The sequence below is a fragment of the Xenopus laevis genome, chromosome 3L (assembly GCF_017654675.1).
Source record: "Xenopus laevis strain J_2021 chromosome 3L, Xenopus_laevis_v10.1, whole genome shotgun sequence".
In the NCBI taxonomy this organism is placed as follows: domain Eukaryota; kingdom Metazoa; phylum Chordata; class Amphibia; order Anura; family Pipidae; genus Xenopus; species Xenopus laevis.
The window spans coordinates 142,660,569-142,685,862 of NC_054375.1; the positions used below are offsets into that span (position 1 = coordinate 142,660,569).

The 25,294-nt window shown below is 39.4% G+C and overlaps 1 protein-coding gene across 10 annotated transcripts in view; it reads right to left on the bottom strand.

Annotated features, from left to right (window-relative positions):
• The window catches only part of LOC108711666 (CD209 antigen-like protein C), a 45,767-nt gene continuing 20,473 nt past the window's right edge, over window positions 1-25,294 (bottom strand). The window contains exons 3-15 of one of the 10 annotated variants that reach the window (XM_041587146.1): window positions 24,494-24,616; window positions 23,822-23,938; window positions 22,093-22,134; window positions 21,263-21,304; window positions 20,401-20,448; window positions 19,615-19,656; window positions 19,290-19,331; window positions 18,478-18,519; window positions 17,665-17,706; window positions 13,786-13,827; window positions 3,506-3,657; window positions 2,081-2,187; window positions 1-612 (exon numbers count right to left, since the gene is read on the bottom strand). In XM_041587146.1, coding sequence (XP_041443080.1) covers window positions 480-612; window positions 2,081-2,187; window positions 3,506-3,657; window positions 13,786-13,827; window positions 17,665-17,706; window positions 18,478-18,519; window positions 19,290-19,331; window positions 19,615-19,656; window positions 20,401-20,448; window positions 21,263-21,304; window positions 22,093-22,134; window positions 23,822-23,938; window positions 24,494-24,616 — 974 coding nt within the window. In that variant the 3' untranslated portion in view covers window positions 1-479. The remainder of the gene's footprint in view (window positions 613-2,080; window positions 2,188-3,505; window positions 3,658-13,785; window positions 13,828-17,664; window positions 17,707-18,477; window positions 18,520-19,289; window positions 19,332-19,614; window positions 19,657-20,400; window positions 20,449-21,262; window positions 21,305-22,092; window positions 22,135-23,821; window positions 23,939-24,493; window positions 24,617-25,294) is intronic. The other 9 variants (XM_041587154.1, XM_041587147.1, XM_041587150.1 and 6 more) reach the window with 9 other exon arrangements.

The window sequence follows — 25,294 nt, forward strand, 5'->3', positions numbered from 1 at the left end:
TGACACACAGGGTAAGTTTTTATTCTGTTAAACATTATAAGAATGTGAGTAATAATACATTATTGCATTATATGAGTCATCATCCTGCCCAAACACATAGCCATTACTCCTATCCAAGTGCAATGTTATAAGGTTAGATAACTTTATGTAACTATCTTTGACGTATCTGAATCTTCTTGGACGCCATTAATAGGCAAGTATACCTCCAGTCTGTATTTTCCTTTGTGTCTGTCTAATGAAAATTACATTTTTTTTTAGATACTTTTATTTATTCACCTTCTCAGTAGAAACTTAAATGAGCATTGCTCAATCAGCTTTTTTGTATTTTCACATGGATTAACTATGAATTGATATACAAATACGTTTGTAAATGAACATTTAGGAAAAATCTCTTTGGAGCTTTATTGTCATTTCTAAAAACCATGGTTACCTGACACTTCAGGCTTTATACAATGTTGAAGCTAAATACCATGTCTGTCTCAGCAGCTCAAGGTTCTCTTACAGATATAATGCAATTTGATGTCACAATTATTGTCGTTCCAGGGTCCATCCATAGTCTCCACACAGTTCTCCTTACCGCTATCATTATTTGGCTCACCGCTGGACCAGTTGCTGCACAAACAATTCAAATGCAATTGATTTATGGGGGAAAATATATATTTTATACCCACCAATATGTTATTGAGTTAAAGGGTTGGTTCACCTTTAAGTTAACTTTTAGAATGTTATAGAATGGCTAATTCTAAGCAACTTTTTTAATTTTTTTTTTATAGTTTTTGAATTATTTGCAGTGGTGTAACTATTAGAGGTATAGGGGGGGTGATTGCACCCGGACCCGCACCTCCTTGGGGCCCACTAAAGCCGTGATAACAGTTATTGTGGGCTGCTGGGCAAGGGGAGATTTTACAGTGCACATTCCAAAAACACAATTCATGCTGGGGAGGGCCCTACAGGAGTACTCAGGTGCCCATCCTGTACCAAGCCCTGCCAGCGAGTAGTTACACCACTAATTATTTGCCTTAGTCTTCTTCTGACTCTTTCCAGCTTTCTGACCCCATCTAAAAAACTTTTTAATAGTCATCATTCTATTCAGGCCTCTGCTACTCATGTTCTAGTCTCTTATTCAAATCAGTACCCGGTTGCTAAGGTCAATTGAATCCTAGCAGTACTACCAAGTACTAAATGTTAGGCACCCCAAGTAATTGTATTTACTTACCTGAAACCCCGGGCCAGTGCTCATTTCAGCAGAAAACTGCACCGGCCCAGGGTTATACCATTGAGCACCATGGATTGATCCTCTTCCGGCTTCTTCTTTCTTCTTGTGGCTTGGCTTGCACAGTAGCGTGAAAAGCCAAACTTTAATGAAAAAGTTGGCTTTTTTTCGTTCTACTGCGCATGCGTCTGTAGAAAGAAGAAGTTGGAAAAGGATCGATCGGTGGTGCTCGCTGGAAGAATCCCGGGCTGCTGTAGTTTTCTCCTTATAGGAGCACCGGCCGAGGGTTTCAGGTAAGTAAATGTGATCACTTGGGGATGCCTAACTTTGGCAACCCTAAGTTGAAAAAGACTTTCCTTCTCCTTTAAACACTGAATTTTAAAGGTATTATTGATTTTTTAAACCACGATTAAACTTATTTTCTCTAAAACTACAGAGGACATATTAAAAGATCCTATTATAAAAAGCACGAACGAAAACAGGTTCTGAACGATCAAAAAAAACAGAGAACCACGGAATTTTCATAAACAAAAGAATGTTCGTACAAAAAACATCTTTTTGATCTCTGAAAACCTCTAAAACCACCGTTTTGTTTTTTTTACATAACCTCCACAGCTGATACTTGCCTTACTTTTGTATTTGTGGATTTTATGGATTTTACACTTGATAAATTACGACAAAATCAAGGATTAAGGAACTATGAGAAAAATGCGCTTCAAAAGCCCAACCCTGAGAAACGGACTTTCCCAGAACTTTGTTAAATCGGCCCCTTAGAAGCAAAATAAAAACCCCTTCTGCATTTTCTAATGCTTAATTAACTTAAATGATTCAGTGATGGCAATTAATACACAGATACCTTGTACCCACCTAAAGGTCATTTGAGTCCCATCCAGCCACCTCCATGTGTTACTGGATTCTCTTTTCAGCCCAATCCAGTGTCTTGAATTTCGACCAGCAAGTCTATTCACACAGGCCTTGAACAAAGAGGTAAATACTCACTGTACATTTTTATATGCTCATTGAAACTTTGACCTGAGTGAGCAGATACGGATGTGAGTGTAAGCCTAAGCAACTGGTGGATCTTACAGGAATGTGCATTTGGGGTGGATCTGAGATGAAGCTTATTATATTTAAATGTGACCTGGGAAGATTGGAATGGCTGTCTTTCAGTATAGCTACTAGGCTTAGTACGAGGGCCGGGCGAAGCCGACCGGGCGCTCTAGGGGGCAAATTCACTAAGATTCGTAGTTGCGCCAGGCGTAACTTCGCCGCACTTTGCCACACTTCGCCAGGCGTAGTTTCGCCAGCGCTTCGCAAATTCACTAAAATCCGAAGTTGCGCTCAGGGGTAGCGTAAGGTTGCGAAGTTGCGCTAAGCGTTGATTCGCTAAGTAAAGCGAAGTTACGCTAGCGAAGGCTAATTTGCATACGGCACGAAATTCAAATTTCAATGGAGGAACACGTATCAGCACTACATATGGCTAGAAAACCTTCAAATCATCAAATAAAATTTTTATTTTGCCCTACACATGTGCCCACTGTCTAGGTAAATTGCCATGAGTCAGGAAATGTAGGGGGGAAGGAGGGGAGCCCCAAAAAAATTTTCGATCTTTTTCAGCCTATCACCCATAATGTAGAAAACACGCCAGCGTTTTTTGGGACTTAGAAAAATCTTTGACTTTTTTTGAAACAATCCCTATCTACTCTATTGCGCTTCGCCAGGTCTGAGGTGGCGGAGGAAGTCTAGCGTAAAAGGTAGCGTTCAGTACACTGCGCGCGTTAGTGAATTTGCGTAGTTACGTCGCTAGCGAAACTTCGCCAGGCGTAAGGGTGCGAAGTAACACTAGCGAAACTACGCCAGCGTTCGTTAGTGAATTTGCGCAGTAACGAAAATGACAAACGCTAGCGAAGTAACGCTAGCGTTCGGCGCTTCGGCGCTTAGTGAATTTGCCCCTAGGTGAGGGAGTGTGGGATAGAGGGGAGGGGCAAGCGACAGAGGGGGTAGGTGAGAGCTGCAGAGGGGAGTGAATCTGGAACAGGCACCTGCCCAACACCCCCACAGCATTGCCCCCTAGGCAGGTGCCTCTTCTGCCTGCTCCTAGCTCCGGCCCTGCTCAGTACTTGAGATTATCAATTACTAAATAAGTGTCTGTAGGTGTGTATCCCCCTAGAGGCAAATGTGTTAAAGCCACACAGTTGTACACTATTTCCCACTTTATGACATTTGATGGTAACTGCTGCCATTTTTATTTGTTCTAATCATGAAACCAAAGATACACGGGGGGCTGCTTACCATTTCTGTCATATCCCTAGGGATCAGAAGCAGAGCCTGTAAATCTTTGCAGGCATTTAGAGCGTTTTCCCAGGTGGCAGTCTCTGTTGAGACGTAATAACAGGTGGTACCAATCTTTTTCCAGCCACTCGGGCATGTGCCACAGCAGGTCTCTGAGAATCAAATAAAAAGAAGTGATCTTAAGAAAGCAAACTAAATGACAGGAGACCGAAAATAAATATAAGGAAAGGAGAAAAGGAGAAAATGGTGTCATTCAAATAATCAGGACAATGAAAAGGAACTGTTGAAGCAAACTGCAGTGAGGCACAGTTGACATTTATCCTGCTTGGCTTTATGTATATTTCAGTTTATCTAGATGCTTACACAAATCCCCATACACTAAACCTACCCATGTTATAATACATATTTTATATTGTTATAGAGGCATCTGTATTTAATATTCATTCATATTATAAATGGACACATAATTACATTGATTTTTATTATAATACGTTTACTTAAATATACAAATATATAGGTGTCTCTGTGATTTTAGTTTTACAGTTACCCATTGAAAATCCTAACAAATATTAATGACTGTAAAAATAATAATAATAATAATGCTAAGGTGGCCTTTATTATAATCACATATATCATATCAAATACATGGTTGTATACCACTTTAAGCTAAGTCTTTTCTCTATTAGCAGAAACCACATTGTATGTCAGCATCAGCTTAAAAAAACAACTGTTCAAGGTTGGTCCCATTACACAGGACTAGGTGAACGGTCATTCAATACTTGTTATTTCTGAATCTGAATACTCTTTTCTTATTGGTTATGGTGGGAAACCATCCTAACCCACCTTAAAGCAGAATCATTAACTAATTCTGTATGTACTCGACCTATAAATAAAGGGTCTGTCCACCAATATGGTAGCACAGAACAAATAAGACTCCTGGTCAGGGCCGCCATCAGAAATCGCAGGGCCCCATATGAAAACATTTCCTGGGCCCCCTGGGCTGAGCCCACCACAAGCCCCACCTACAGGTCCACCCTCCACCACACACAGGGCCCCCCCATTAAAAAAAACATTTGTGGTCAGGGCCCCCCATTTAAAAATATTGGTGGCTAGGACCTCCCATGTTATAAGAAAATTGGTGGCCAGGGCCCCCTTAAACATCCATGTAACAAAACTTGCCCCCCAGAAGTTTAAAAAAAAAATTGGTGCCCAGGGCCCCACCACATAACAGGAATCACAAAGGATTACCTTTAGGGGGGCCCTGCCATGTTACACTTACTTCATTAGTGTGGCCCACCTGCTGTTAGTGAGCTGCCAACTACAGAAGGGAGGAGGGGAGCACAGGTGGCTGCATCTTCTTCCAGTGATAGCATTTTCTTCCCTTATTGGTCACAGAATTTCAAGTCCTGGTAAAGCTGCATGGTGATTGGATGAGCTGGAGGAGAAGTTCAAACCTCAGCTATCCAATCCCTGAGCAGCTCAACCGGGACTTAAACTCAGTGACCAATAAGGGGAAGTAATGGACAGAAGATACCTCCCCTTGTGCTCCCGCCCTGCCTTCCCGAAGTCAGCAGCTCTCAGAAAGCAGGGGGGCCCAGCTAATCAAGAAAGTGCGGCGTGGCCGGGCCCCCCTTACCCTCGGGCCAACCTACAACTCTCCCCACTGTCACCCCCTGATGGCTGCCCTGCTCCTGGTCTGCGTCTGTTCTCTGCAATCTTCTGCAGCTGACATCCCTTCTTGTACTTATGGATAACCCTAACAAAAATAATAATAATATAAGAGAATTTATGTTATCTTCCCACAATCCCCCACAATGCCCTCTATTTTGCATAGGATGAACAAAAGCAAATACTGTACATGCTGTACTGTATAGCTCCAGAGCCTGCTTATGCAAATAGAAAACAGACACTGTGCTGAAGATTTGCAAAAAAAACCCCAGAAATACAGGTTTTATGACAGGATAAAAAGATAACAAACTCGTATTATTTATCAAAGTCCGAATTTATCTAAATTTTTTCTGAAATACACTTTCCCAAAAATTTTGTTTGAGGGAAAAAATCTGAAAAAATCATGAAAAAACGAATTTTTCAGAATTTCCACTCGATTTTCATTATATTTCCAGATTTTTCACCCGAAAACTCTGATTTCTTATTAGTGATGGGCGAATTTGCACCGTTACGCTTCGCGGGGAAATCAGCGAAACTGCGGAAAATTCGCTAAACGGCGCCGGCGTCTCGTTTTTGACGCCGGCACCCGTTATTGATGCCGGCGCCCATTTTTTTGACGGCGGCGCCCGTTTTTGACGCCGGCGTCCGTTTTTTTCGAAAAAATTATTTTTGCCGCGAATTTTCGCAGGCGTTTGGCGAATTTATTCGCTGGCGGCGAATTGCGCAAATTCGCTACGAATTCGCGCCTGGCGAATAAATTCGCCCATCACTATTTCTTATACTTTTTGCCTGAAAACTCTGAGGTATTGCACGAAACCCAGTGCACATCATAAAATCATTCGGACTTCTCCCATTGACTTATATGCAACCTCAACATGTCTGAGATGCCTGATTTTAAGATGCTGACTTTTCCATCCTCGGGGTTTAATAAAATCTGAAAAATTCGTGATTTTTTTTTCAATAAAAATTCTGATTTTATACTAACAAAAACCTACAAATTTTTTGGATTTTTGGCATTCGGAGTTTAGTAAATAACCCCTATAGTGTAGGATGAACTTTGATCTCTCTGATACTAGATATCCCTGGGTGGATAACTATCAAACAAAATCCTAAACAGTCACAGTCAAATAGATTGTATTCTTACACTGAAAATTTAGGGAAAGCTTTACCACATTTCTTTTTTTTAACAATTCAAGTGTATTAAGTATTCCAGAATAGCATCAGTATTTCACAAGTAGGTATTGCAATAATAGTACAGGTAAATGCAGTATAAACATTTACAGCAGTTATACATATAATTTATAAGCATCCTCTGTTTTGAAACCCTGCTGTGTCTACCTTATGTATTGGGCAAGTGGGTTATTAAGTTATACAGGAGTTCGTATAGGGTTCTGAGTATCTTACCCACTTGCCGCATGGGCTTCTACTTTCCTTGATCTAACAGTTAGGGGTTCAAACATCTGCTTAGGATGACTAAAGGATATATGAGATTTGGGAGCACTTTGTGTGGTTTCTTGCTTCACTGCAATGTCTAGAAAAGAGAGTCAAGTAACTGTGCAATGGGGTCGTCTAGTTTTAGGAATGTCTGGGCCTCGGTATATTCTTCATGCATTTGTGTATTTTACCTTATACCGTAAGATTCGGTTGGGCCTCTGACCACATGTCCCATGTTTTTTTTTTTTAAATTTTTCAGGACAACCTCTTCTAATGTATATTGAGAGGAATGACTGAGTTAACCTGTTTTTTCCACATGGCAAGTGAAGAGGGGTCTTGCGCTTTCCATTTCATCGCTATACGTTTTTTTGCAGCAGTAGATAAAATCGCTGAAAGAGTCCTTGTTGCCCTCCACTTGGTTAAGTAGCATAATTAACGGGTCAAGTTGAACTGGAATGTTTGTGACCTCAAATGTGTAATTAGAAACAGAGTTCCAGAACTGTTGTACTTCGTTACATGACCAAAACATATGCATAAAATTTGCCGGAACCTGGTGACATTTTGGGCATTCCTCTGAGTATTGTGGTGAAATTTTGCGTAATCTGGAGGGAGTGAGATAGGTTCTGTGCAGAACTTTGAATTGGAGTAATTTGTCTCTAGCTCCAACTAGATACTCGTGATGTGAGTCCAGAATGTCCAGCCAAATATCCTTGTTTATACGAGGAATGTCCTGCGACCATTGTCTAAGAGGAGTGAGCTCTGGGACTGGGTAGGATAGTATTATATGGGCATAAAACGTGTACAATGGTTTCGTGAGTTGAGGTTTGGACCCCATCTTCTATGCGCCTTGAGGATGTATCAATGATGTGACCACAGGCTTGAGACGTCAAGGCATGTCTCAGTTGGAAAAATCTAAACAGCATGTAATTCGGAACATGAAACATGTCCTTTAGATACTGAAAATCACATATACCATCTTTTAAATAGACATCTTTAACATACTTAATATTGAAACTGGCCCACAATTGGGGGTCTGGTACTGTTTGTACCTGTGATAGGTTTGGGTTACACCAGAGAGGGGCATAGGGTGACATATGGTTGGTAGGTCTTGGAAATAGCTGGAGCGCTGTACGCCAGGCCTGCACCACAGCCTTCATTGGGACTGTAATATTGTGTGAGCGGGTAGTGCCTCTGTATAATAAATTTTTAAGTCCCTCATTTGACCCTATCACTCAAGCTTCTAGAATAGTAGCTGGGTTTAACCTTGTTGGAGAGGCCCACCACCATGCTATTGTTAACCTGGCTGCTAGGTAGTACAGAAACATGTTGGGTGCTGCCAGTCCCTTTGTCTGTGGGAAGTTGCAGTTTTGTTGCCTTTACCCTGGGTTGGGTGGCCCCCCAGTATAGGTGTGTCAATAGCGATTTGAGTTTCTGGAAAAACTGTGATGGGATACTAATAGGAGTTTGCCGAAAGATGTACAAGAATTTTGGTAACATAATCATTTTAAATAGATTAATACGTCCCACTAGCGTTAGAGGCAGCTTGTCCCAGGTACTAAGGGTTGGAGTGAGTATTAAGGGTTGGAGTTTAAGGTCCATGAACTGTTTAAGGTCTGTATGGACCATAATCCCAAGATATTTAAAAGACGAGGTCCACTGTAACCCATTCAGGTCAGGTGATGTACGTGGGTCGGGGGTATCAATAGGAAGTAGAGTAGATTTTCGCCCAGTTAATTTTCAAACCTGAATAGGCTGTATGCTTATTGATAATAGATAGTGCGGCTTCTAAGGCCATATCGATGCGTGACAAAGTAAAATGTGCTTGGTTATAACATGTGAATTGAGCAATCCCTGGGTTCCTATATCTCCATAAGTCTTTGAGCCCAAATGCATCAAACCATCTTTGAAAGGCATTATCTGAATGGGAGGGTATAAGGAGTCTGTCAATGTGTTCATCCAACACTGCATTGAAGTCTCCTATTTGCAAAATCAGGCAAGTTGGCTTACTTGTACATAATAGTATACAATATTTAGTCTGAGAACATTGGGGGGACATAGTTATTGACCAGGGTGCGGGCTTGAACAGGAATCCCGCCATCCCCAACATTAGAAGTGGATCTATCCCCCAACAAGAGCAAATATACTTATGGTTACAGTCTGCTGTCATAGCAGGAATATGAAGTCTCGGAGTCAATTGAATTTGTGTGTCCTGTGCTCACAGGTAGGATAAACATTCCCAACGGAGTAGTTAGATTGAAGGTTGTAGGTGCTGCTCGAGATTTTGCTTTAGCGACGTGGCGATCTAATGGCTTTTGCCTTGAGCCAGTGAATTGCATCTTCTGGCCTTGTGAAGAAATATGTTTGGTCATTTGCTTGAACCCTTAATCTGGCCGGGAAAAACATGGCATAGGGTAGGTTGTGCTAGCGTAATCTCCTCTTGGCTTCAGTAAATTTCAGGTGCTATTTGCGTACTTCAATAGAAAAATTGGGGTAGATGGATACTTTTGCATTGTGGTGATTTCTTACTGTTTCCTGGCTTCCAAGAGTGCCTGGTCTCGATCCCTGTAGTTTAGTAAGCATGCAATGAGAGGCCTTCTATGGAATTCTATGGGCTCGCTCAACTATAAAGGAAGAGGAGAAAGTCTTGGCCCCCAGCTTTTCTTTAAGCCAATTCTCAACAAAATGTTCAGGGGTGCCCCCTTCTGCTCTTTCAGGAAGACCCACCAATATTTCTACGCATGCGATTCTCCATATCGTCTGCTTTAGCTGTGAGGTCTCTTATTTGCTGCGTCATATTGTTGATGTTATCAAGTATGGGGACTAAGGTATCCTCCAGAGTGCTAATACGCCTTTCTGCCTCTGTTGTGCGCTCTCTAATTTTCTGCACATCATGTTTAAGTAGAGCAAGATCGGCTTTAAGATCGTTGAATTTGCTGATTGTAACTGCATGGTTAGTAAAAATAAGAGCCATTACCTCTGCTAGCGTGGGTTGGCCAAGTGCAGCCTGCTGAGAGTCCTTACTTTGGTCTTGGTATGGAGAGGGTATGGGAGAATTATATGGAGAGGCCGGAGGGGAAGCAACATCACCACAATCCTGGGATGTGCTGGCATGCATCTGGTCCCTGGTGAATCTCCCCAGCTTCTTAGCCGCGGATACTGCAATATTTCTGTGGCCGGAGCTTTCTATTGTGCTGTTGGGCCTGTGCGTTAATGGGTGCCATGCAGTTGCGGGCGCCATCTTGAGAACCCGCGTGCAGGGGATCTGGGCCGTGTCGGCTCACCTGTTCGCAATTCTTTTTTGTGCGTGCCATCGGGTGTTGTGGCAGTCTTTAGCTGTATTTATAGTCCCTTCCGACTTTTGTATCCCCGTTGGGAACAGAAATATAGCAGGATAAATTTAGCAAGGGCACAGAACTTTCCCTTTATGCTTCCATTCTGCTCGCGCGTAGACACGCCCCCCCTTTACTACATTTCTAATGCAAAGTTATCACAACAAAACTAGAAATGTATGAACCAAATTGCAAGAATAAATACAATTCTAAAGCAGAATTATTCAATAAGTACTACAGTCAAATTTAACAAAATAGTGTCAAAGGTGATGGTATTTTACAAGCAGCACAAAAGTTCTGTCAATATGCCAATTATTTGTATTAAGGACTACCAGTGTCTCTGCAGAAAGCTCATAAAGTTCCACCAAATCAAAATTTGGTTTTCCACAAATAAAATTAGAATTTGGTTTAAGTCCGAGATCTGGTCAGCACTTTTTAAATATGCACTGCACAAGTAACAAACCTCTTTAAACTAACACACATACAAGACCACCAAATACAAGACCCAATAATTAAAGGGATCCTGTGCTCACATCATGGTAGTAAAGCTTTTCAAATGAGTATTATGGGATATGGTACTTGACTTCATTGCAAATCATAAAAATATGAGTTTGTGCCAGCATGTTTTTATGTGTAACAGATCTTGCCAGACAAATTTAAGTGGCTTTTATGAGGAGTTGAGCAGGAAACTTGGGATGGCAGTGGATGTGATCTACTTAGACTTTGCTAAAGCATTTGGTACAGTTCCACACAGAAGGTTACTGGTTAAATTAAGGAATATTGGCCTGGAACATAGTATTTGTACCTGGATAGAGAACTGGCTGAAGTATAGACTACAAAGAGTGGTGGTAAATGGAACATTTTCTTATTGGACCAGTATTGTTAGTGGAGTACCAAAGGGGGTCTGTCCTTGTTCCTTTGTTTTTTAAATTGGTTATTAATGACCTGGAGGTGGGCATTGAAAGTACTGTTTCTATTTTTGCTGATGATACAAAATTGTGCAGAACATGCGCAGAGTGATTTGACTAAACTGGAAAACTGGGCAGAAAAGTGGAAAATTAAGATCAGTGTTGGTAAATGCAAGGTGATGCACTTTGGCAGAGATTATATAAATGGAAGTGTTTTGGGGTTTTCCTTAGTTGATAAGGATCTAGAGGTATTTATAGATAACAAGTTGTCTAATTCTGGGCAGTGTGATTCTGGGCCACTAAATCAAATATAGTTCTGTCTTGCAAAGAAGGTCATTAAGGGATGAAAACATAATTATGCCTCTTTATAGGTCCCTGGCAAGGCCTCACCTGGAGTATACAGTGCCGTTTTAGGCTCTAGTCCTTAAGAGGGATATAAATGAGCTGGAAAGTGTGCAGGGACATGCACCTAAACTGGTTAAGGGGATGGAAGGTTGACTGTCAAGGCTGGGGTTGTTTTCTCTGGAAAAAAGACACTTGAGAGGGGGCTTGGGATCTTTTTTTCCCATAAAAAGGATAAACACACCAGAGGCCAACCACTTAGGGACACATTTACTTAGCTCGAGTGAAAGAATAGAATTATTTAATAGAATTAAAAAAACTTCGAATTTCGAGTGATTTTTATAGCTACTTCGACCATCGAATTGGCTACTTCGACCTTCGACTACGACTTCGAATCGAACGATTCGAACTTAAAATTGTTTGACTATTCGACCATTCGATAGTTGAAAAAAAACTTCGACCCCCTACTTCGCCACCTAAAACCTACCGAGGTGCAATGTTAGCCTATGGGGAGGGTTCCCATAGGCTTCCTAACAATTTTATGATCGACGGAAAATCGTTCAAACAATGGATCCTTCTAATCGTTCGATCGAACGTTTTTTCCTTCGATCGTAGGAAATGCGGTAAATCCTTAGACAGTCGAATATCGAGGGTTAATTAACCCTCGATATTTGACCCTAAGTAAATGTGCCCCTTAGACTAGAGAAAAATAACTTTTTTTTTTAAAGCAGCTTCGGTTGCTCTTCACAGTGAGGAAGTAGAACGCCCTGCCAAATGATGTTGTGATGGTCTGATGAGTCTGATAATGCTTTCAAGAGGGACTTGGGTAATTTCCCTGTAACTCTGGAGATTACTGTAGCCCTGTGTATTTTGCGTGCTCACAAAGACACAATGGTTGGTTACTGTATATTTGCTGGGAAGGTCAATAGATGTCAATCAAAGTTGTTTATACTATGATATTTGCTTTTGTCACAAAACAGGCCAGATTCAGATCCATGAGAAAACATTATTTTATGGTTTTTCACATGAAAGATTCAATTTGAGGAGAAACTTCATTTCTCCTAATTCAGTTTCATTTTTTTTAGACATCAATAGAGTTTTGGGGCCTTGCACACCAGATGGACTAGAATGACAGCACCCCAAAGACCAACCAATTCTCACAAAACTCATATGAGAACTCATGACCACCCTTACACTTTTTACACCCTGGCAATGAGAGATACCTGAAACTCTAGTACTAAAATGGTTAATGTAATTGAAACCCACACTCTTTATGTGTAGTGAAATCCCCAAACAATAAGTTGACCCAAAAAAAATCACACAGTAGCCACATACATCACATACAGTATACATTAAACCACAGTGATATTCCTCTTTGAAGCTTATGGTGCAGATTTACTAAGCTCGAGTGAATAGTTCGAATCAAAAAATATTCGAATTTCGAAGGTATTTTTTGGGTACTTTGACCATCGAATTGGTCAAATACGATCGAATCGAATAATTCGAACGATTCAAACTAAAAATCGTATAACCATTCAACCATTCGATAATCGAAGAACTGTCTCTTTAAAAAAAAATTCGACTTCATACTTCGCCAAATTAAAGCTACCGAAGTCTAATGTTAGCCTATGGGGACCTTCCCCAGCACTTTTCAAAGTTTTTTTTTTGGTTGAATAAAAACCCTACGATCGATCGCTTAAAATTGTTTGATTCAAACGATTTCATTGTTCGATCAAACAATTTTTTTTTGATTGAATCTTTTGCTCAAAAATCCTTTGAATTCAATATTCAAATTCGAAGGATTTAACTTCGGGGGTCGAATTTGAGGGCTTCTTAACCCTCAAAATTCGACCCTTGAAAAATCTGCCCCTATGTGTCAAGTTTACATGTAGTGAAGAATTCCCTCCAACCATAAATGCAAACTTCATTTTCTTATCTTGTCTGCGATAATCAAAGCAAAGGAAGATAAAGGAATGGCTATTTATAGTGATGGGCGAATTTATTCGCCAGGCGCGAATTTGCGGCGAATTTGCGCGATTCGCGTCCAGCGAATAAATTCGCGAAACGCCCGCGAAAATTCGCCGAAAAAATTCGCTGGCGTCAAAATTTTTTTTTCCGTAAAACGGACACCGGCGTCAAAAACGGGCGCCGGCGTCAAAAACGGGACGCCGGCGCCGTTTCGCGAATTTTTCGCCGTTTCGCGAATTTCGCGCGAAATTCGCGAATTTTTCGGTGAAGCGAAACGGCCCAAATTCGCCCATCACTAGCTATTTAGTGTACAAAGACTTATTTGGAGTATTGGTACACAAGTTATAGAAAAATAATGAATTTAATGTTTTTTAATATTCAAATTTTTTTTGTAACATTTACAGAATATAAATCAGAATATAAACCTGTGGGACAGCACAGAGCTCAGAAATGCTAAACCGGATTCTGGATTGGGAGAATATACCAAATTGAAGCGAATGTTATGGAGGAGAAATATACTAAAGTGAATGACAAATTTAAGGGCCTGCTGAACCGTATTTCTCCCATAATTCCAATACTAAGAAATGATATCATGTCATTTGTGCATTTGAGACATAAAATACATTATTACCTTGGCTTTTTAGTTTGTTTATTTCACCATAAATAGAGGAATCTGTAATGAAAAAGGACGAAACATTACACTAGTTCTTGAGTATAAAGATATTACATTGTAAATTTGAATGACAAGGGTCTTCCGATATGAATATTTTACCAAAGTATGTGCCATGTAGAGACACAAAATTAAAGTATATGAAGTTCAAGATGACAATTTGGCTACTATCAAAACAATACCCTGTTGGTTCATCAGTAAGCTGACCACAGAAAACCATACATTTTGCTAAATGCATAAAGTCAACGGGGCAGATTCACTAAAGGGCGAATTGTTACCAGTGACCGCTTCACACCACTGTGCCAGGCAAACTTTCATTACCACTTCGCTAATTTACTAAAATGCGAAGTTGCATCCTGGTTGTCAAACACTGGCGACTTTTCGCTAGCATAACTTCGACAGTGCGAGCGTTTCAAATCAAAACTACGTTAGCGATTGCTTCTGCCTAGCGAAACTTCGTTAGTCCTCGTATGCTTAGGTCAATTTGAATAGGGCGGGTACATTAAAGTCGTATAGACGTCTTTATTAGAGATGTTGGTGCAAATGCTTGAAGTTGCCACTTATTATTACAAATTTCCAAGGAACCTGAATAAAGAGATCATATAATGCCCTACACATGAGCCCACCCTAAAATGAATGTTCCATGGCCTCAAATGTCTGGGGAAAAATGTGAACCGAAAAAAGTTCAATAGTTAGGACTTTTGCAGGCAATCCCACTTAAAAAAAGAGAAAAAGTCGCCAGCATTTTTTACAACTTAAATGCATTTCTAGCAGACAGGATATGATGTAAGTGACAGAAGATTTTTACTAGTTCACCTGGTCTGAGGTGGCTAAGTCAACTCTGGTGAAAGAGGTAACGTTCAGTAAAATTTGCACTTTGAATTTGTGGAGTAATGACCGATCGAAAAGTCACCTGGCGATAGAATGCGAATGAATGCAGGTGACGGTCCAGTTTGCTAGCGAATTGCCGTCTACACCTGTTAGTAAATTGGCAATGTCCCTGCGGACTGGATTTCTGCCGAAATGTTGCTAGCGTTAGCCACTTCGCCCTTTAGTAAATATGCCGTAATGAGCGTTTTTTTCTTGCATCAAATGCATTGGAGTTTTCTGCTGCAAAAAATGCACAGATAAATGCTAATAATATTGTTGAAACAAAATGCGTGCCAAAATTCTAATACGCAAATTTAGCCATTGGTGAAAACATACATTTTGTTGCAAAACTATATCAGTGAAAAAATGTGCTCATCCCTATCTCTGCCCAATATGCCAGGGATTTCCAAAGTATGAGTTATGTAAAGACCCCACATTCTAATCCAAGCTTTATTCTAATCACATTACTTATAAAATAGAATTAATCCTAAGGAATAATTCTGAATTTTTCCAATATGAATAGGATTACAAAAGTATGTACAGCCCCTAAAATGTTACAAAAATCGCACAAACTATTTATGAGCAAAGTAATTTTGCACATTTGCATAGAATCACAAAAAAACAATAATAATCCACAGTGCAGAGTGATTTTTGACACTTTTTTACTGTGATCCTCAGAAAACCTGTTTTATTCATATTCATTCATATATATATTAATCTTCTTTAAGGACATTTTTAATTATCTGATTTTCAGAAATATCAGAGTTTATGTAATGGGTACCCTGCCATTGGGCTTCAATTCAAGCCTTGGGTGTTGGGGTTTCAAGGTCTCACCACTATTGAAGAGACTGGTAGCATTCTCCATTGCATCTTGGCTCAGCTACATCTGCAGGGGCAGATCATTGGCTGTGACTCCCTCTTGATCTTCCCCTTAAAACCTCAGACCTGAACCTGTGGCAGGCTCTAGTGCAGGGGTCCCCAAACTTTTTTACCCGTGAGCCGCATTCAAAAATAAAAGAATTTGGGAGAAACACAGGCATCCTGGCTATTTGGGCTATTTGTTTGCCCCTATATGGACTGGCAGCCTACAGGAGACTATTTGTCAGTACATCTGGTTTTTATACAACCAAAACTTGCCTCCAAGCCTGGAATTCAAAAATAAGCACCTGCTTTGAGGCCACTGCGAGCAACATCCAGGGGTAAGAGAGTAACATGTTGCTCACCAGCTACTGGTTGGGGATCACTGTTCTAGTGTTACTAGCTCCTGGGTTTACCTTTCTAATCTCTTAACAATTCTGCTCCAACTCTTTGCCTGTTTCTTGACCTAGGCTGATTGCTACCTGTTTTGACTTTTGCATTTTTTGATCAATGAGGTGGTTCACTTTTGAGTTAACTTTTGTTATAGAATGGCTTCAGATTTCTTGGGGAAGAGACAAATTGCCAGGGACTGAATTTACAATTACATCCACTCCCATCTGGAGTGGAGTGTGGGACTGTGACACTGAAAGGACTGCATGTGTGAGTCAGATATGTCCCCACATGTCCACAGTGGCGGAGTGTTAATTGTATAAGATGCTGTTGATTTTTCCTATTGCTATTTAATGTTTATATTTGTTTGCTGCAAAGCTTTTGGTGTTTTATTTCCTATTGGAATTTCCCTGAGGTGTCCTCAGTGGTCACTAGGTGGAGGCACCAAGCTGTAAATCCAATTTCCCTGTATCTTCCTAAGCGAAGAGACTATGGGGCAGATTTACTAAAGGGCGAAGTGGCCTCGGTAGCAAAAATTCACCAGAAATCCCATCTGCAGGGACATCACTGATTTACTAACATGCGTAGAGGACAATTCGCTAGTGAAAGAGACAGTTGTTAGCAAATTTTCTTTGGCAAATTTTTGCTCAGACGAATGATCGTTACCAATTTTATAGAATTTTATAGAACATTACCTCTTTCACCAGAGTTTCTTTTGCCACCTTAGACCTGGCGAACTGATAAGATAAAGCTACATCCTCCTCAATCTTATGTCAGTGACATCATATTCTGTATCACGGAAAGTCATAAAAGTTCTAAAAAATGCTGGTGTTTTTTCATATCTTAAAGCGGGATTGTCGTAACTTTTTTAACCATTTGAGGGGCATGTCACATTTGTTTTAGGGTGGGCTCATGTCTAGGACATTAGAGGATCTCTTTTGTCTGTATTTTGCTTCCTTGGACATTTGTGATAGACAGAACACATTCACACAACAATGCATTCCATTCTTCAATCTCAAAATTCTTCCATATTAAGAAAACCTGAAAATGATCTCCATGTCCTAAATTGCTTCATAACTACTACAGAATGCAAAACAATAAGGGAAGAATTCTAACAGTTCCCAGACTAGAGAAATACAATGCTGTACTTCACTTTAAAGGAAAAATGTATATGTTTGAGACTACTTTTTATTGCTTATAGATATGTACTTGATTTTAGTGATCAGCGAATCTGTCCTGTTTCACTGAATTCGCGAAATTCCAAATAAATTTGCCAAATGGCGAAAAATCCACGAAATGCAATGAAGTCAATGGGCATCAAAAAAATTTTCTCCGCGATAATTTTGTCTTTCTGAGTTTTTTGTCTCTGACACTTTTGCATTCAAGTCAAAAGTGCCCCAAACATTTTTTAGGCGCGCAACTTTTTTGTTGTGTTGAATTTTTGATGCAGTTTCATGAAAAAATTCCTAGGTGGCGAATTATGGAAGTTTGCGACGAATCCATGCCTGGAGAATAAATTTGCTCATTGCTACCTCAGAGGACTATACTTGCTGTATAATTAAGCAAATTAAAGTAGAAGGATAGAATAATGTCAGATGTCCATTTGCAGCATGAAAGATATTATTACCTTGGTCTTTTAGGCTAGGTCTGCTGGATTGTCACAGGAACCTTTTACAGGAGTGTGTTAAGAAAACAGAGTTACACAAACAAAATTGTTATTACCTTGGCTTTTTAGCTGGTTTATTTCACCAGACATTGTGGAATCTGAAATTTAAAAGGGCAGAACTTTAGACAGAACACAATGCATTCCATTCTTCAATCTCAAAATTCTTCCATATTAAGAAAACCTGAAAATGATCTCCATGTCCTAAGTTGCTTCATAAATACTACAGAATGCAAAACAATAAGGGAAGAATTCTAACAGTTCCCAGACTAGAGAAAGACAATGCTGTACTTCACTTTAAAGGAAAAATGTATATGTTTGAGACTACTTTTTATTGCTTATAGATATGTACTTGATTTTAGTGATCAGCGAATCTGTCCTGTTTCACTTTGCAAAGAATTCGCAAAACTCCAAATAAATTCGCCAAATGGCGAAAAATAAACGAAACGCAATGAAGTCAATGGGCATCAAAAAAATGTTCTCAGCAATAATTTTGTTTTTCTGAGTTTCTTGTCTCTGAGACTTTTGCATTCAAGTCAAAAGGGCGCCAAACATTTTTTAGGCGCGCAACTTTTTTGTTGTGGTGAATTTTTGACACAGTTTCATGAAAAAATTCCTAGGTGGCGAATTATGGAAGTTTGCGTCGAATCCATGCCTGGAGAATAAATTCACTCATTGCTACTTCAGAGGACTATACTTGCTGTATAATTTAGCAAATTAAAGTAGAAGGATAGAATAATGTCAGATGTCCATTTGCAGCATGAAAGATATTATTACCTTGGTCTTTTAGGCTCGGTCTGCTGGATTGTCACAGGAACCTTTTACAGGAGTGTTTTAAGAAAACAGAGTTACACAAACAAAATTGTTATTACCTTGGCTTTTTAGCTGGTTTATTTCACCAGACATTGTGGAATCTGAAATTTATAAGGGCAGAACTTTAGACAGAACACAATGCATTCCATTCTTCAATCTCAAAATTCTTCCATATTAAGAAAACCTGAAAATGACCTCCATGTCCTAAGTTGCTTCATAACTACTACAGAATGCAAAACAATAAGGGAAGAATTCTAACAGTTCCCAGACTAGAGAAAGACAATGCTGTACTTCACTTTAAAGGAAAAATGTATATGTTTGAGACTACTTTTTATTGCTTATAGATATGTACTTGATTTTAGTGATCAGCGAATCTGTCCTGTTTCGCTTTGCAATGAATTCGCTAAACTCCAAATAAATTTGCCAAATTGCGAAAAATCAACGAAACGCAATGAAGTCAATGGGCATCAAAAAAATTTTCTCAGTGATAATTTTGTCTTTCTGTTTTTTTTGTCTCTGACACTTTTGCATTCAGGTCAAAAGTGCCCCAAACATTTTTTAGGCACGAAACTTTTTTGTTGTGTTGAATTTTTGACACAGTTTCATGAAAAAATTCCTAGGTGGCGAATTATGAAGTTTGCGTCTAATTCATGCCTGGAGAATAAATTCACTCATTGCTACCTCAGAGGACTATACTTGCTGTATAATTTAGCAAATTAAAGTAGAAGGATAGAATAATGTCAGATGTCCATTTGCAGCATGAAAGATATTATTACCTTGGTCTTTTAGGCTCGGTCTGCTGGATTGTCACAGGAACCTTTTACAGGAGTGTTTTAAGAAAACAGAGTTACACAAACAAAATTGTTATTACCTTGGCTTTTTAGCTGGTTTATTTCACCAGACATTGTGGAATCTGAAATTTAAAAGTGCAGAACTTTAGACAGAACACAATGCATTCCATTCTTCAATCTCAAAATTCTTCCATATTAAGAAAACCTGAAAAGTCTCTGAGACTTTTGCATTCAAGTCAAAAGGGTGTCAAACATTTTTTAGGCGCGCAACTTTTTTGTTGTGGTGAATTTTTGACGCAGTTTCATGAAAAAATTCCTAGGTGGCGAATTATGGAAGTTTGCGGTGAATCCATGCCTGGAGAATAAATGTCAGATGCCCATTTGCAGCATGAAAGATATTATTACCTTTGTCTTTTAGTTTGTTTATTTCATCAGAAATTGAGGAACCTGAAATGTCAAATGGCAAAAACATTAGAGAAATCAGAAGGCAATTAGTATTTAATACCACAGATTGTACAATATACAGTACGATAGTGGCACATATAATTGTTTGATTTGCAGCAGTCTTGGGTCATTTTTAAGCCACTCCCTCTCTCCTCCCTTGTTCCCCTGCCAAACAAGATAAGATAGCGCTGCTCGTAATTTTCCCAAATAGAACAGACAGCAGCAAACACAGGAAAATACATTTTTAAGTTATTATGCATGTAGGGGATTCAGTGCATCCCTAGAACATACAAAGATCTTCATTTCCACATTCATGGCAATATATTTTTGCTCTGCTGATGATTGTTACTACAAATGAATTAATCTATTTTAATGAAAAAAGTCCGACCAAACTAAAATCCATGATTGGACCTTTTTTATTATTAAAATTTCGCAATTTTATTGGATCATGGACAAACATAGATAAAAAAATCCAAAAAGATTTTCTCGGGCTAATTCCAGCACAGACCACATAAACTTCCAAATAGGATAGGGACCTCTCCCATTGATCTGGGGGCATATTTGTCAAGGGTCCAATTTTGAAGTTAAAAAACTTCAAAATTCGAATTCAAAAAGACCAAACGAAGGGAAGTCGAAGTTTTTTTGGGGTCAAAATGGGCCATATTTTTTTATGGGCCATAAATTTATTCAGCCATCACTAGTTTTTGCCATTCAGACTTTAATAAATAACCCCCACAGTATTATTACCTTGAATTTTCAGCATGCTTATTTCATTAGAAATAGAGGAATCTGAAACTAAAAGCAGAATACGTTTAGAAAAAACAGAGACCTGTGGAGTTTTAGAGAGGTGAAGGGCAAGGTGTAAAGTTGATGAATTGTGCCCTTTCATATTAACTTTACACAGGAAAAAATAAGCTAGCATTGTAATTGATTAGAAATAAAATATATACAGTATATTAAAAAAAAAAAAAATTGCTCCCCACTGATGTGGGTTCATTGAGTATTAGCATTCCTCGCCCGATGGGATTTTCTAACCTGCAATAGATAAAGACCACCAGCACACCCTGGCCTCTCGAAGGATATTAGTGCGGTGCTCAGTAAAAAGGGTTCAGCACCCTCAATTGCACTTGGGTAAGAAAGAAAATTACTGGCACTCAGGATTTAATGCAAGTGGGCCAAGCCCTGCGTGTTTAATGTGGAGTAATGTTTCGGGGGCACGCCCTTTCTTCAGACTTTCTAACCTGCTTCATAGATATCTAGTCAATTTTCAGACAACTATTGCTAAAGATAGCCATACATTAAAATACACTTGTTTGGCAAGGTCTCCAAATGAGAGGATCATTCACTAATATGCCCACATTGAGGTGGGTGACATCAGGCTGATCCAATTGTTGGACCCTTTTTAATAAAACATGAGAAAAATTCGGATTTTAGTAAATAACCCCCATAGTCTTTATTTGCTCAGTCAGCTGTTTATATCAGCCCATGTATGGCCAGCTTTAGTGTATGTAAACATTTTGGTTCTGCTGTAAAATATTCACCATTAATACATTCTCTTTATGAATGATGGAATTAATTAGATAATGTAGGACACAGAAAGTACTATTACCTTGGCTTTGCAACTTGCTTAGTTCAGAAGAAAGGGAAGACTCTAAAATTGGAAACAGCAGGAGAAACAGGAGATATTTAAAGCTTCCCACTCAGAAAAGCCTTTATAACCCTACTAGGGATGTACTGAATCTGGGTTGGACTGGCCTGTCGGGATAACAGAAAATATCCAGGTGAGCCTGGTGGACCCCTTTCAGTGACATCTACAATAATCATTTTCTTACACCGATTCTTTTGAGCATTGTCCTTTTCCCCTCAAACACTGACCTGTCACTTGCACTTCAGAGAGCGACGAGTGAGTCACCGTTTTACCAGTCACTTAACAGCTCATTATGTGTCACATTATAGCAAGTGTGAAAATGACAACTCTGTATAGAAAGGGAACAGGCAAATGCTCAGAAGGATGAGGTGAGAAGATGGCACAAGAGAAATACTGTAGCAGTGAAGAAGAGGAAGAAGAAGAGGAAGAAGGAGGAAAACAAAAACATAAAAAAGGGTAAGGGAAGACCACAATTTGGGATTGAGAAAGAAGGGTAAATTAAAGAAGTTTTGGGGGCCATAAAGTAAAAAGGAGGAAAGAAAATGAAGAATATGAAACCTAGCCAATTTTTATCCAGATATTGCTAAGGCAGGCCATTAGACAGATCCCATTTGCAGATCATTAAGGTGCCAACTCTACCAGCCTGTGTATGGCTAGTTTCAGTGTGTATATCACTCTGCAACCAATATTCACCCATAATATGTTCTCTTTATGAACAACAGATTTTTTTTTTTAAAAAAAATATCATCAAAATATCATTTGTGTTTTTGAGACACAGAAAGTAATATTACCTTGGGTTTTCAGCTGCCTTATTTCAGAAGAAACGGCGGAATCTGAAATTGAAAACGGCATAACTTTAAGAGATAGTTACAGTTTCTGACTCTGAAAGAGTCTCTTATAATATAAGGTGAAATGTTATTCATAGTGTTGGGGACTGAAGGTTTTGTTACCATTTTTGCAGGGAGTTTCAAGTTTGGTGTCCGTCTGTTCTAAATTACAGTTAGGAGTGGAAGTAGTTTCCCTATTCTGGCAGTTCAGTAACTCAGGAGATGTGGGATCACCATGTCCAGGGTTTTTGCTGCTTTACCTGAGAAGCATATAGGAGTGCTGAGAGTCCAGAGGCTGGACTGGGCCTCAGTTTCTGGAGTAAGATGGATACCAGAATCCAGTGACTGAGGAATAGTTAATGATAGCCTGATTCTGTCATAGTGCACCCCAGGAGTGTAAGGCATGCAGGTCTAGGGAGCAAGTGCAGCTCAGTGCACCAACAAGAATCAGTGGTGTTAGTATTACCCAGGCAATACTGGCCTAGAATAGGGACCACAGTGTAAAGGAACCCAGGAAATATCCCTACTCTTGGATGGCATTCACTGTATCTAGCCCAGTTCATATTCAGTTATATTGATGTATTCTACCTCTTTGAACTCCATAGGCATGAGTATATTATTTTGATGATTGTTGTTGCTTTCTGTTAATATTACAATAAGTAGCTTCGCTCATATTTTATGGAATAACGTGGAATCACTATCCTTCGTTCCAGTTACTGTTTAAGAACCACTGGCAGCCAATGGATGTATTCAATTCTTTCGAGTTAGAGTTAAACAACACCCTTTCTTCGTGTTAGCGGTTTTCAGGGAATTGTTACAGCACATAGAAATTCCATTTATTTATTGGGTTAAAAGTATAGCTTTTGTGAATTTGGTTTGCTTTGTAAGTAAAGTTTTACTTGCTGGCATTTATTTTGATTTAAACATTGAATCATGAAAAAAAGCTAATAATGCAAAACAGTGGTAAATCCCAACAGGGGTTTTAGCCACAGTCCCCTCTGCTAAGAACCCCTTCCTGTTCCTCAACCACATCATTCAGACTTCCATTCTCTTCTACTTGTTCATGCAGTTCTGAGAGTTGAGGACCATTAATTATGAGCAAAAGTCAGGAAACACATTGAAGTCAATGAGCATATTTTCATGGTGACATTTTACACAAAACCTTTTTCACGCCGGCCTTTTCCTGCAGCGATTTTTTCAGCATAAGATACATTAATGTCTACAGGTGTATTTTTGCAAATTTTTGAGTGCAGACTATATTTGAGTCTATTGAGTGTTGGGGGCCTATGGGCTTTTTGTTAAAATGGTGAAAATATTCACAGTGAAATGTTGAGATTAATCCATACCTGCCAAAAACAAAATTGGCTCATTCATAGTCGCCATGTGCGGCCATGTCACTAACTGAGGCTCCACTGTGTTGACCACCGGCCAGGTGCCCATGCCTTGAAATGGGGGCAATTTTTATAAGTCTGTATGATATGCTAAATTGGGGCAAGCATGTTTGTGCAAGGGAGTCCACAGTTTCAAACCCATAAAGGTGCCATTTTATAAGGAATTTGGCACAGATAGTTCCATTGTGTTTGGCTGCCTATGTAAGTTAATATAGTTTCATACAGTGATACTACTATGTAGATATTTTACATTTGTTTTTGTTTGTTTTATGTCTCTCTGGCTCGCCCCTTATAAAACTCACAGTATGTGAACACCAGGCTTGCAAGGCTTATCAGGAAAATGAACGCAAGTATCAACAGGGTCACCAAAACCACCAGTAGTCTCCTCTGTGCCCTCAAAATTTCACTTGCCTTCAGAACTGAAAGAGAGAGATATATGGCAGACAATATAATTTACTGAATCTGTTTAGCCTGTGTATAGTTTTACCTCTCAAAACACAGTATCAATACACCTCATGAGTAAAGGCAAGAAGAAGTGAATTTACATGGTTCTAGAGTGTTCTCTGGTAAGGAAATTGATTGATATCCCTAGATAGACTTAAGCTGGTTATACATTTTTAGACTGAGGTCACAAAATATGTGAATCTTGGCCTGATTTGTCCAGCTCCTCACTAGGCCTTAATGGGACAATCCGATCGTTGGTCCAGGGGTCAACATTCAGATCATACAGCGGGGCCTACAGACTTATGAGGATTGCATAAACGTGATGATGTAGCCCTCACTCAACAAGATTTTGAGCAGCGGGTGGCGACTTTTGTTTTTGACTTCCCTTTAATTATACTGTTGTCTATTTTGGGCATCCTGTGTACAATGCAGTAAATAAATATAATAAGTTGCCTTTCATAGTAGGAGATCAAATGATATTTTGGCGCCCTTGGATTAAGATGCCTCATGTGTTACTGTAAAAGTTATACATTTTGGTGAAAGTTCTTCTTCTTTTGATTTTTCAGAAATCTCCATCTGCTTCATTTCAGACTTAATGGTTTCCATGTTTGCATATGTATCATCATCAGTATCAAGATGGCCTTGGCAATTTCCTGGGAAATCAAAAGAAAACAAATTTATGCTAAAAGGTATATTAATAGTGCATTGTATTATACATTGCACACTACATAAACTACAAACAGAGCACAATAAAAATATAGGTCTCACCATAACAATTTAAATGAACACAACTTAGCAGACAGAGATCTGTAATGTGTAACCATCAAATACATAGACTTTTCCATATTTTTTATTAACATGGGCCAGTTCTAGAGTATGGGAAATTCAGGAGCTTACTGATGGATCATATATGGTTTACTATATAAATTTAATTTACTTTACTAACCCAACAAGGTGGCTCGTGTCCACTGTTTGAAGAAAGGTATGTGGGTCAGTGTAGAGTGTGGAAGAGGATCATGAATAAAGTGGCCAGGATGGGAGGGAGCAACCAGAAGCAGGTCATAGAGTAGGGCAGCTCCATGAAAAAGGTGTTGTTCATGGCAACACTTGGTGGAAGGAAGGAGCTGAAGACACTGAAAAGACAAAGTGGAGCCAAGAGGCAGCAGGGTGGCCCAGAGTCTAGAGTTGGTCTGCTTTTCCTTATTCTTTATGTACATTTTAGCAGAGGCAGCTGAGGTTTACATGTGTCCACAGTGCAGCACAGGATTGTAGTGTCTCTACCAGAGGGCATTATGCTGGTGATGAAGAGCAGAACAGGACAGCAAGGATGA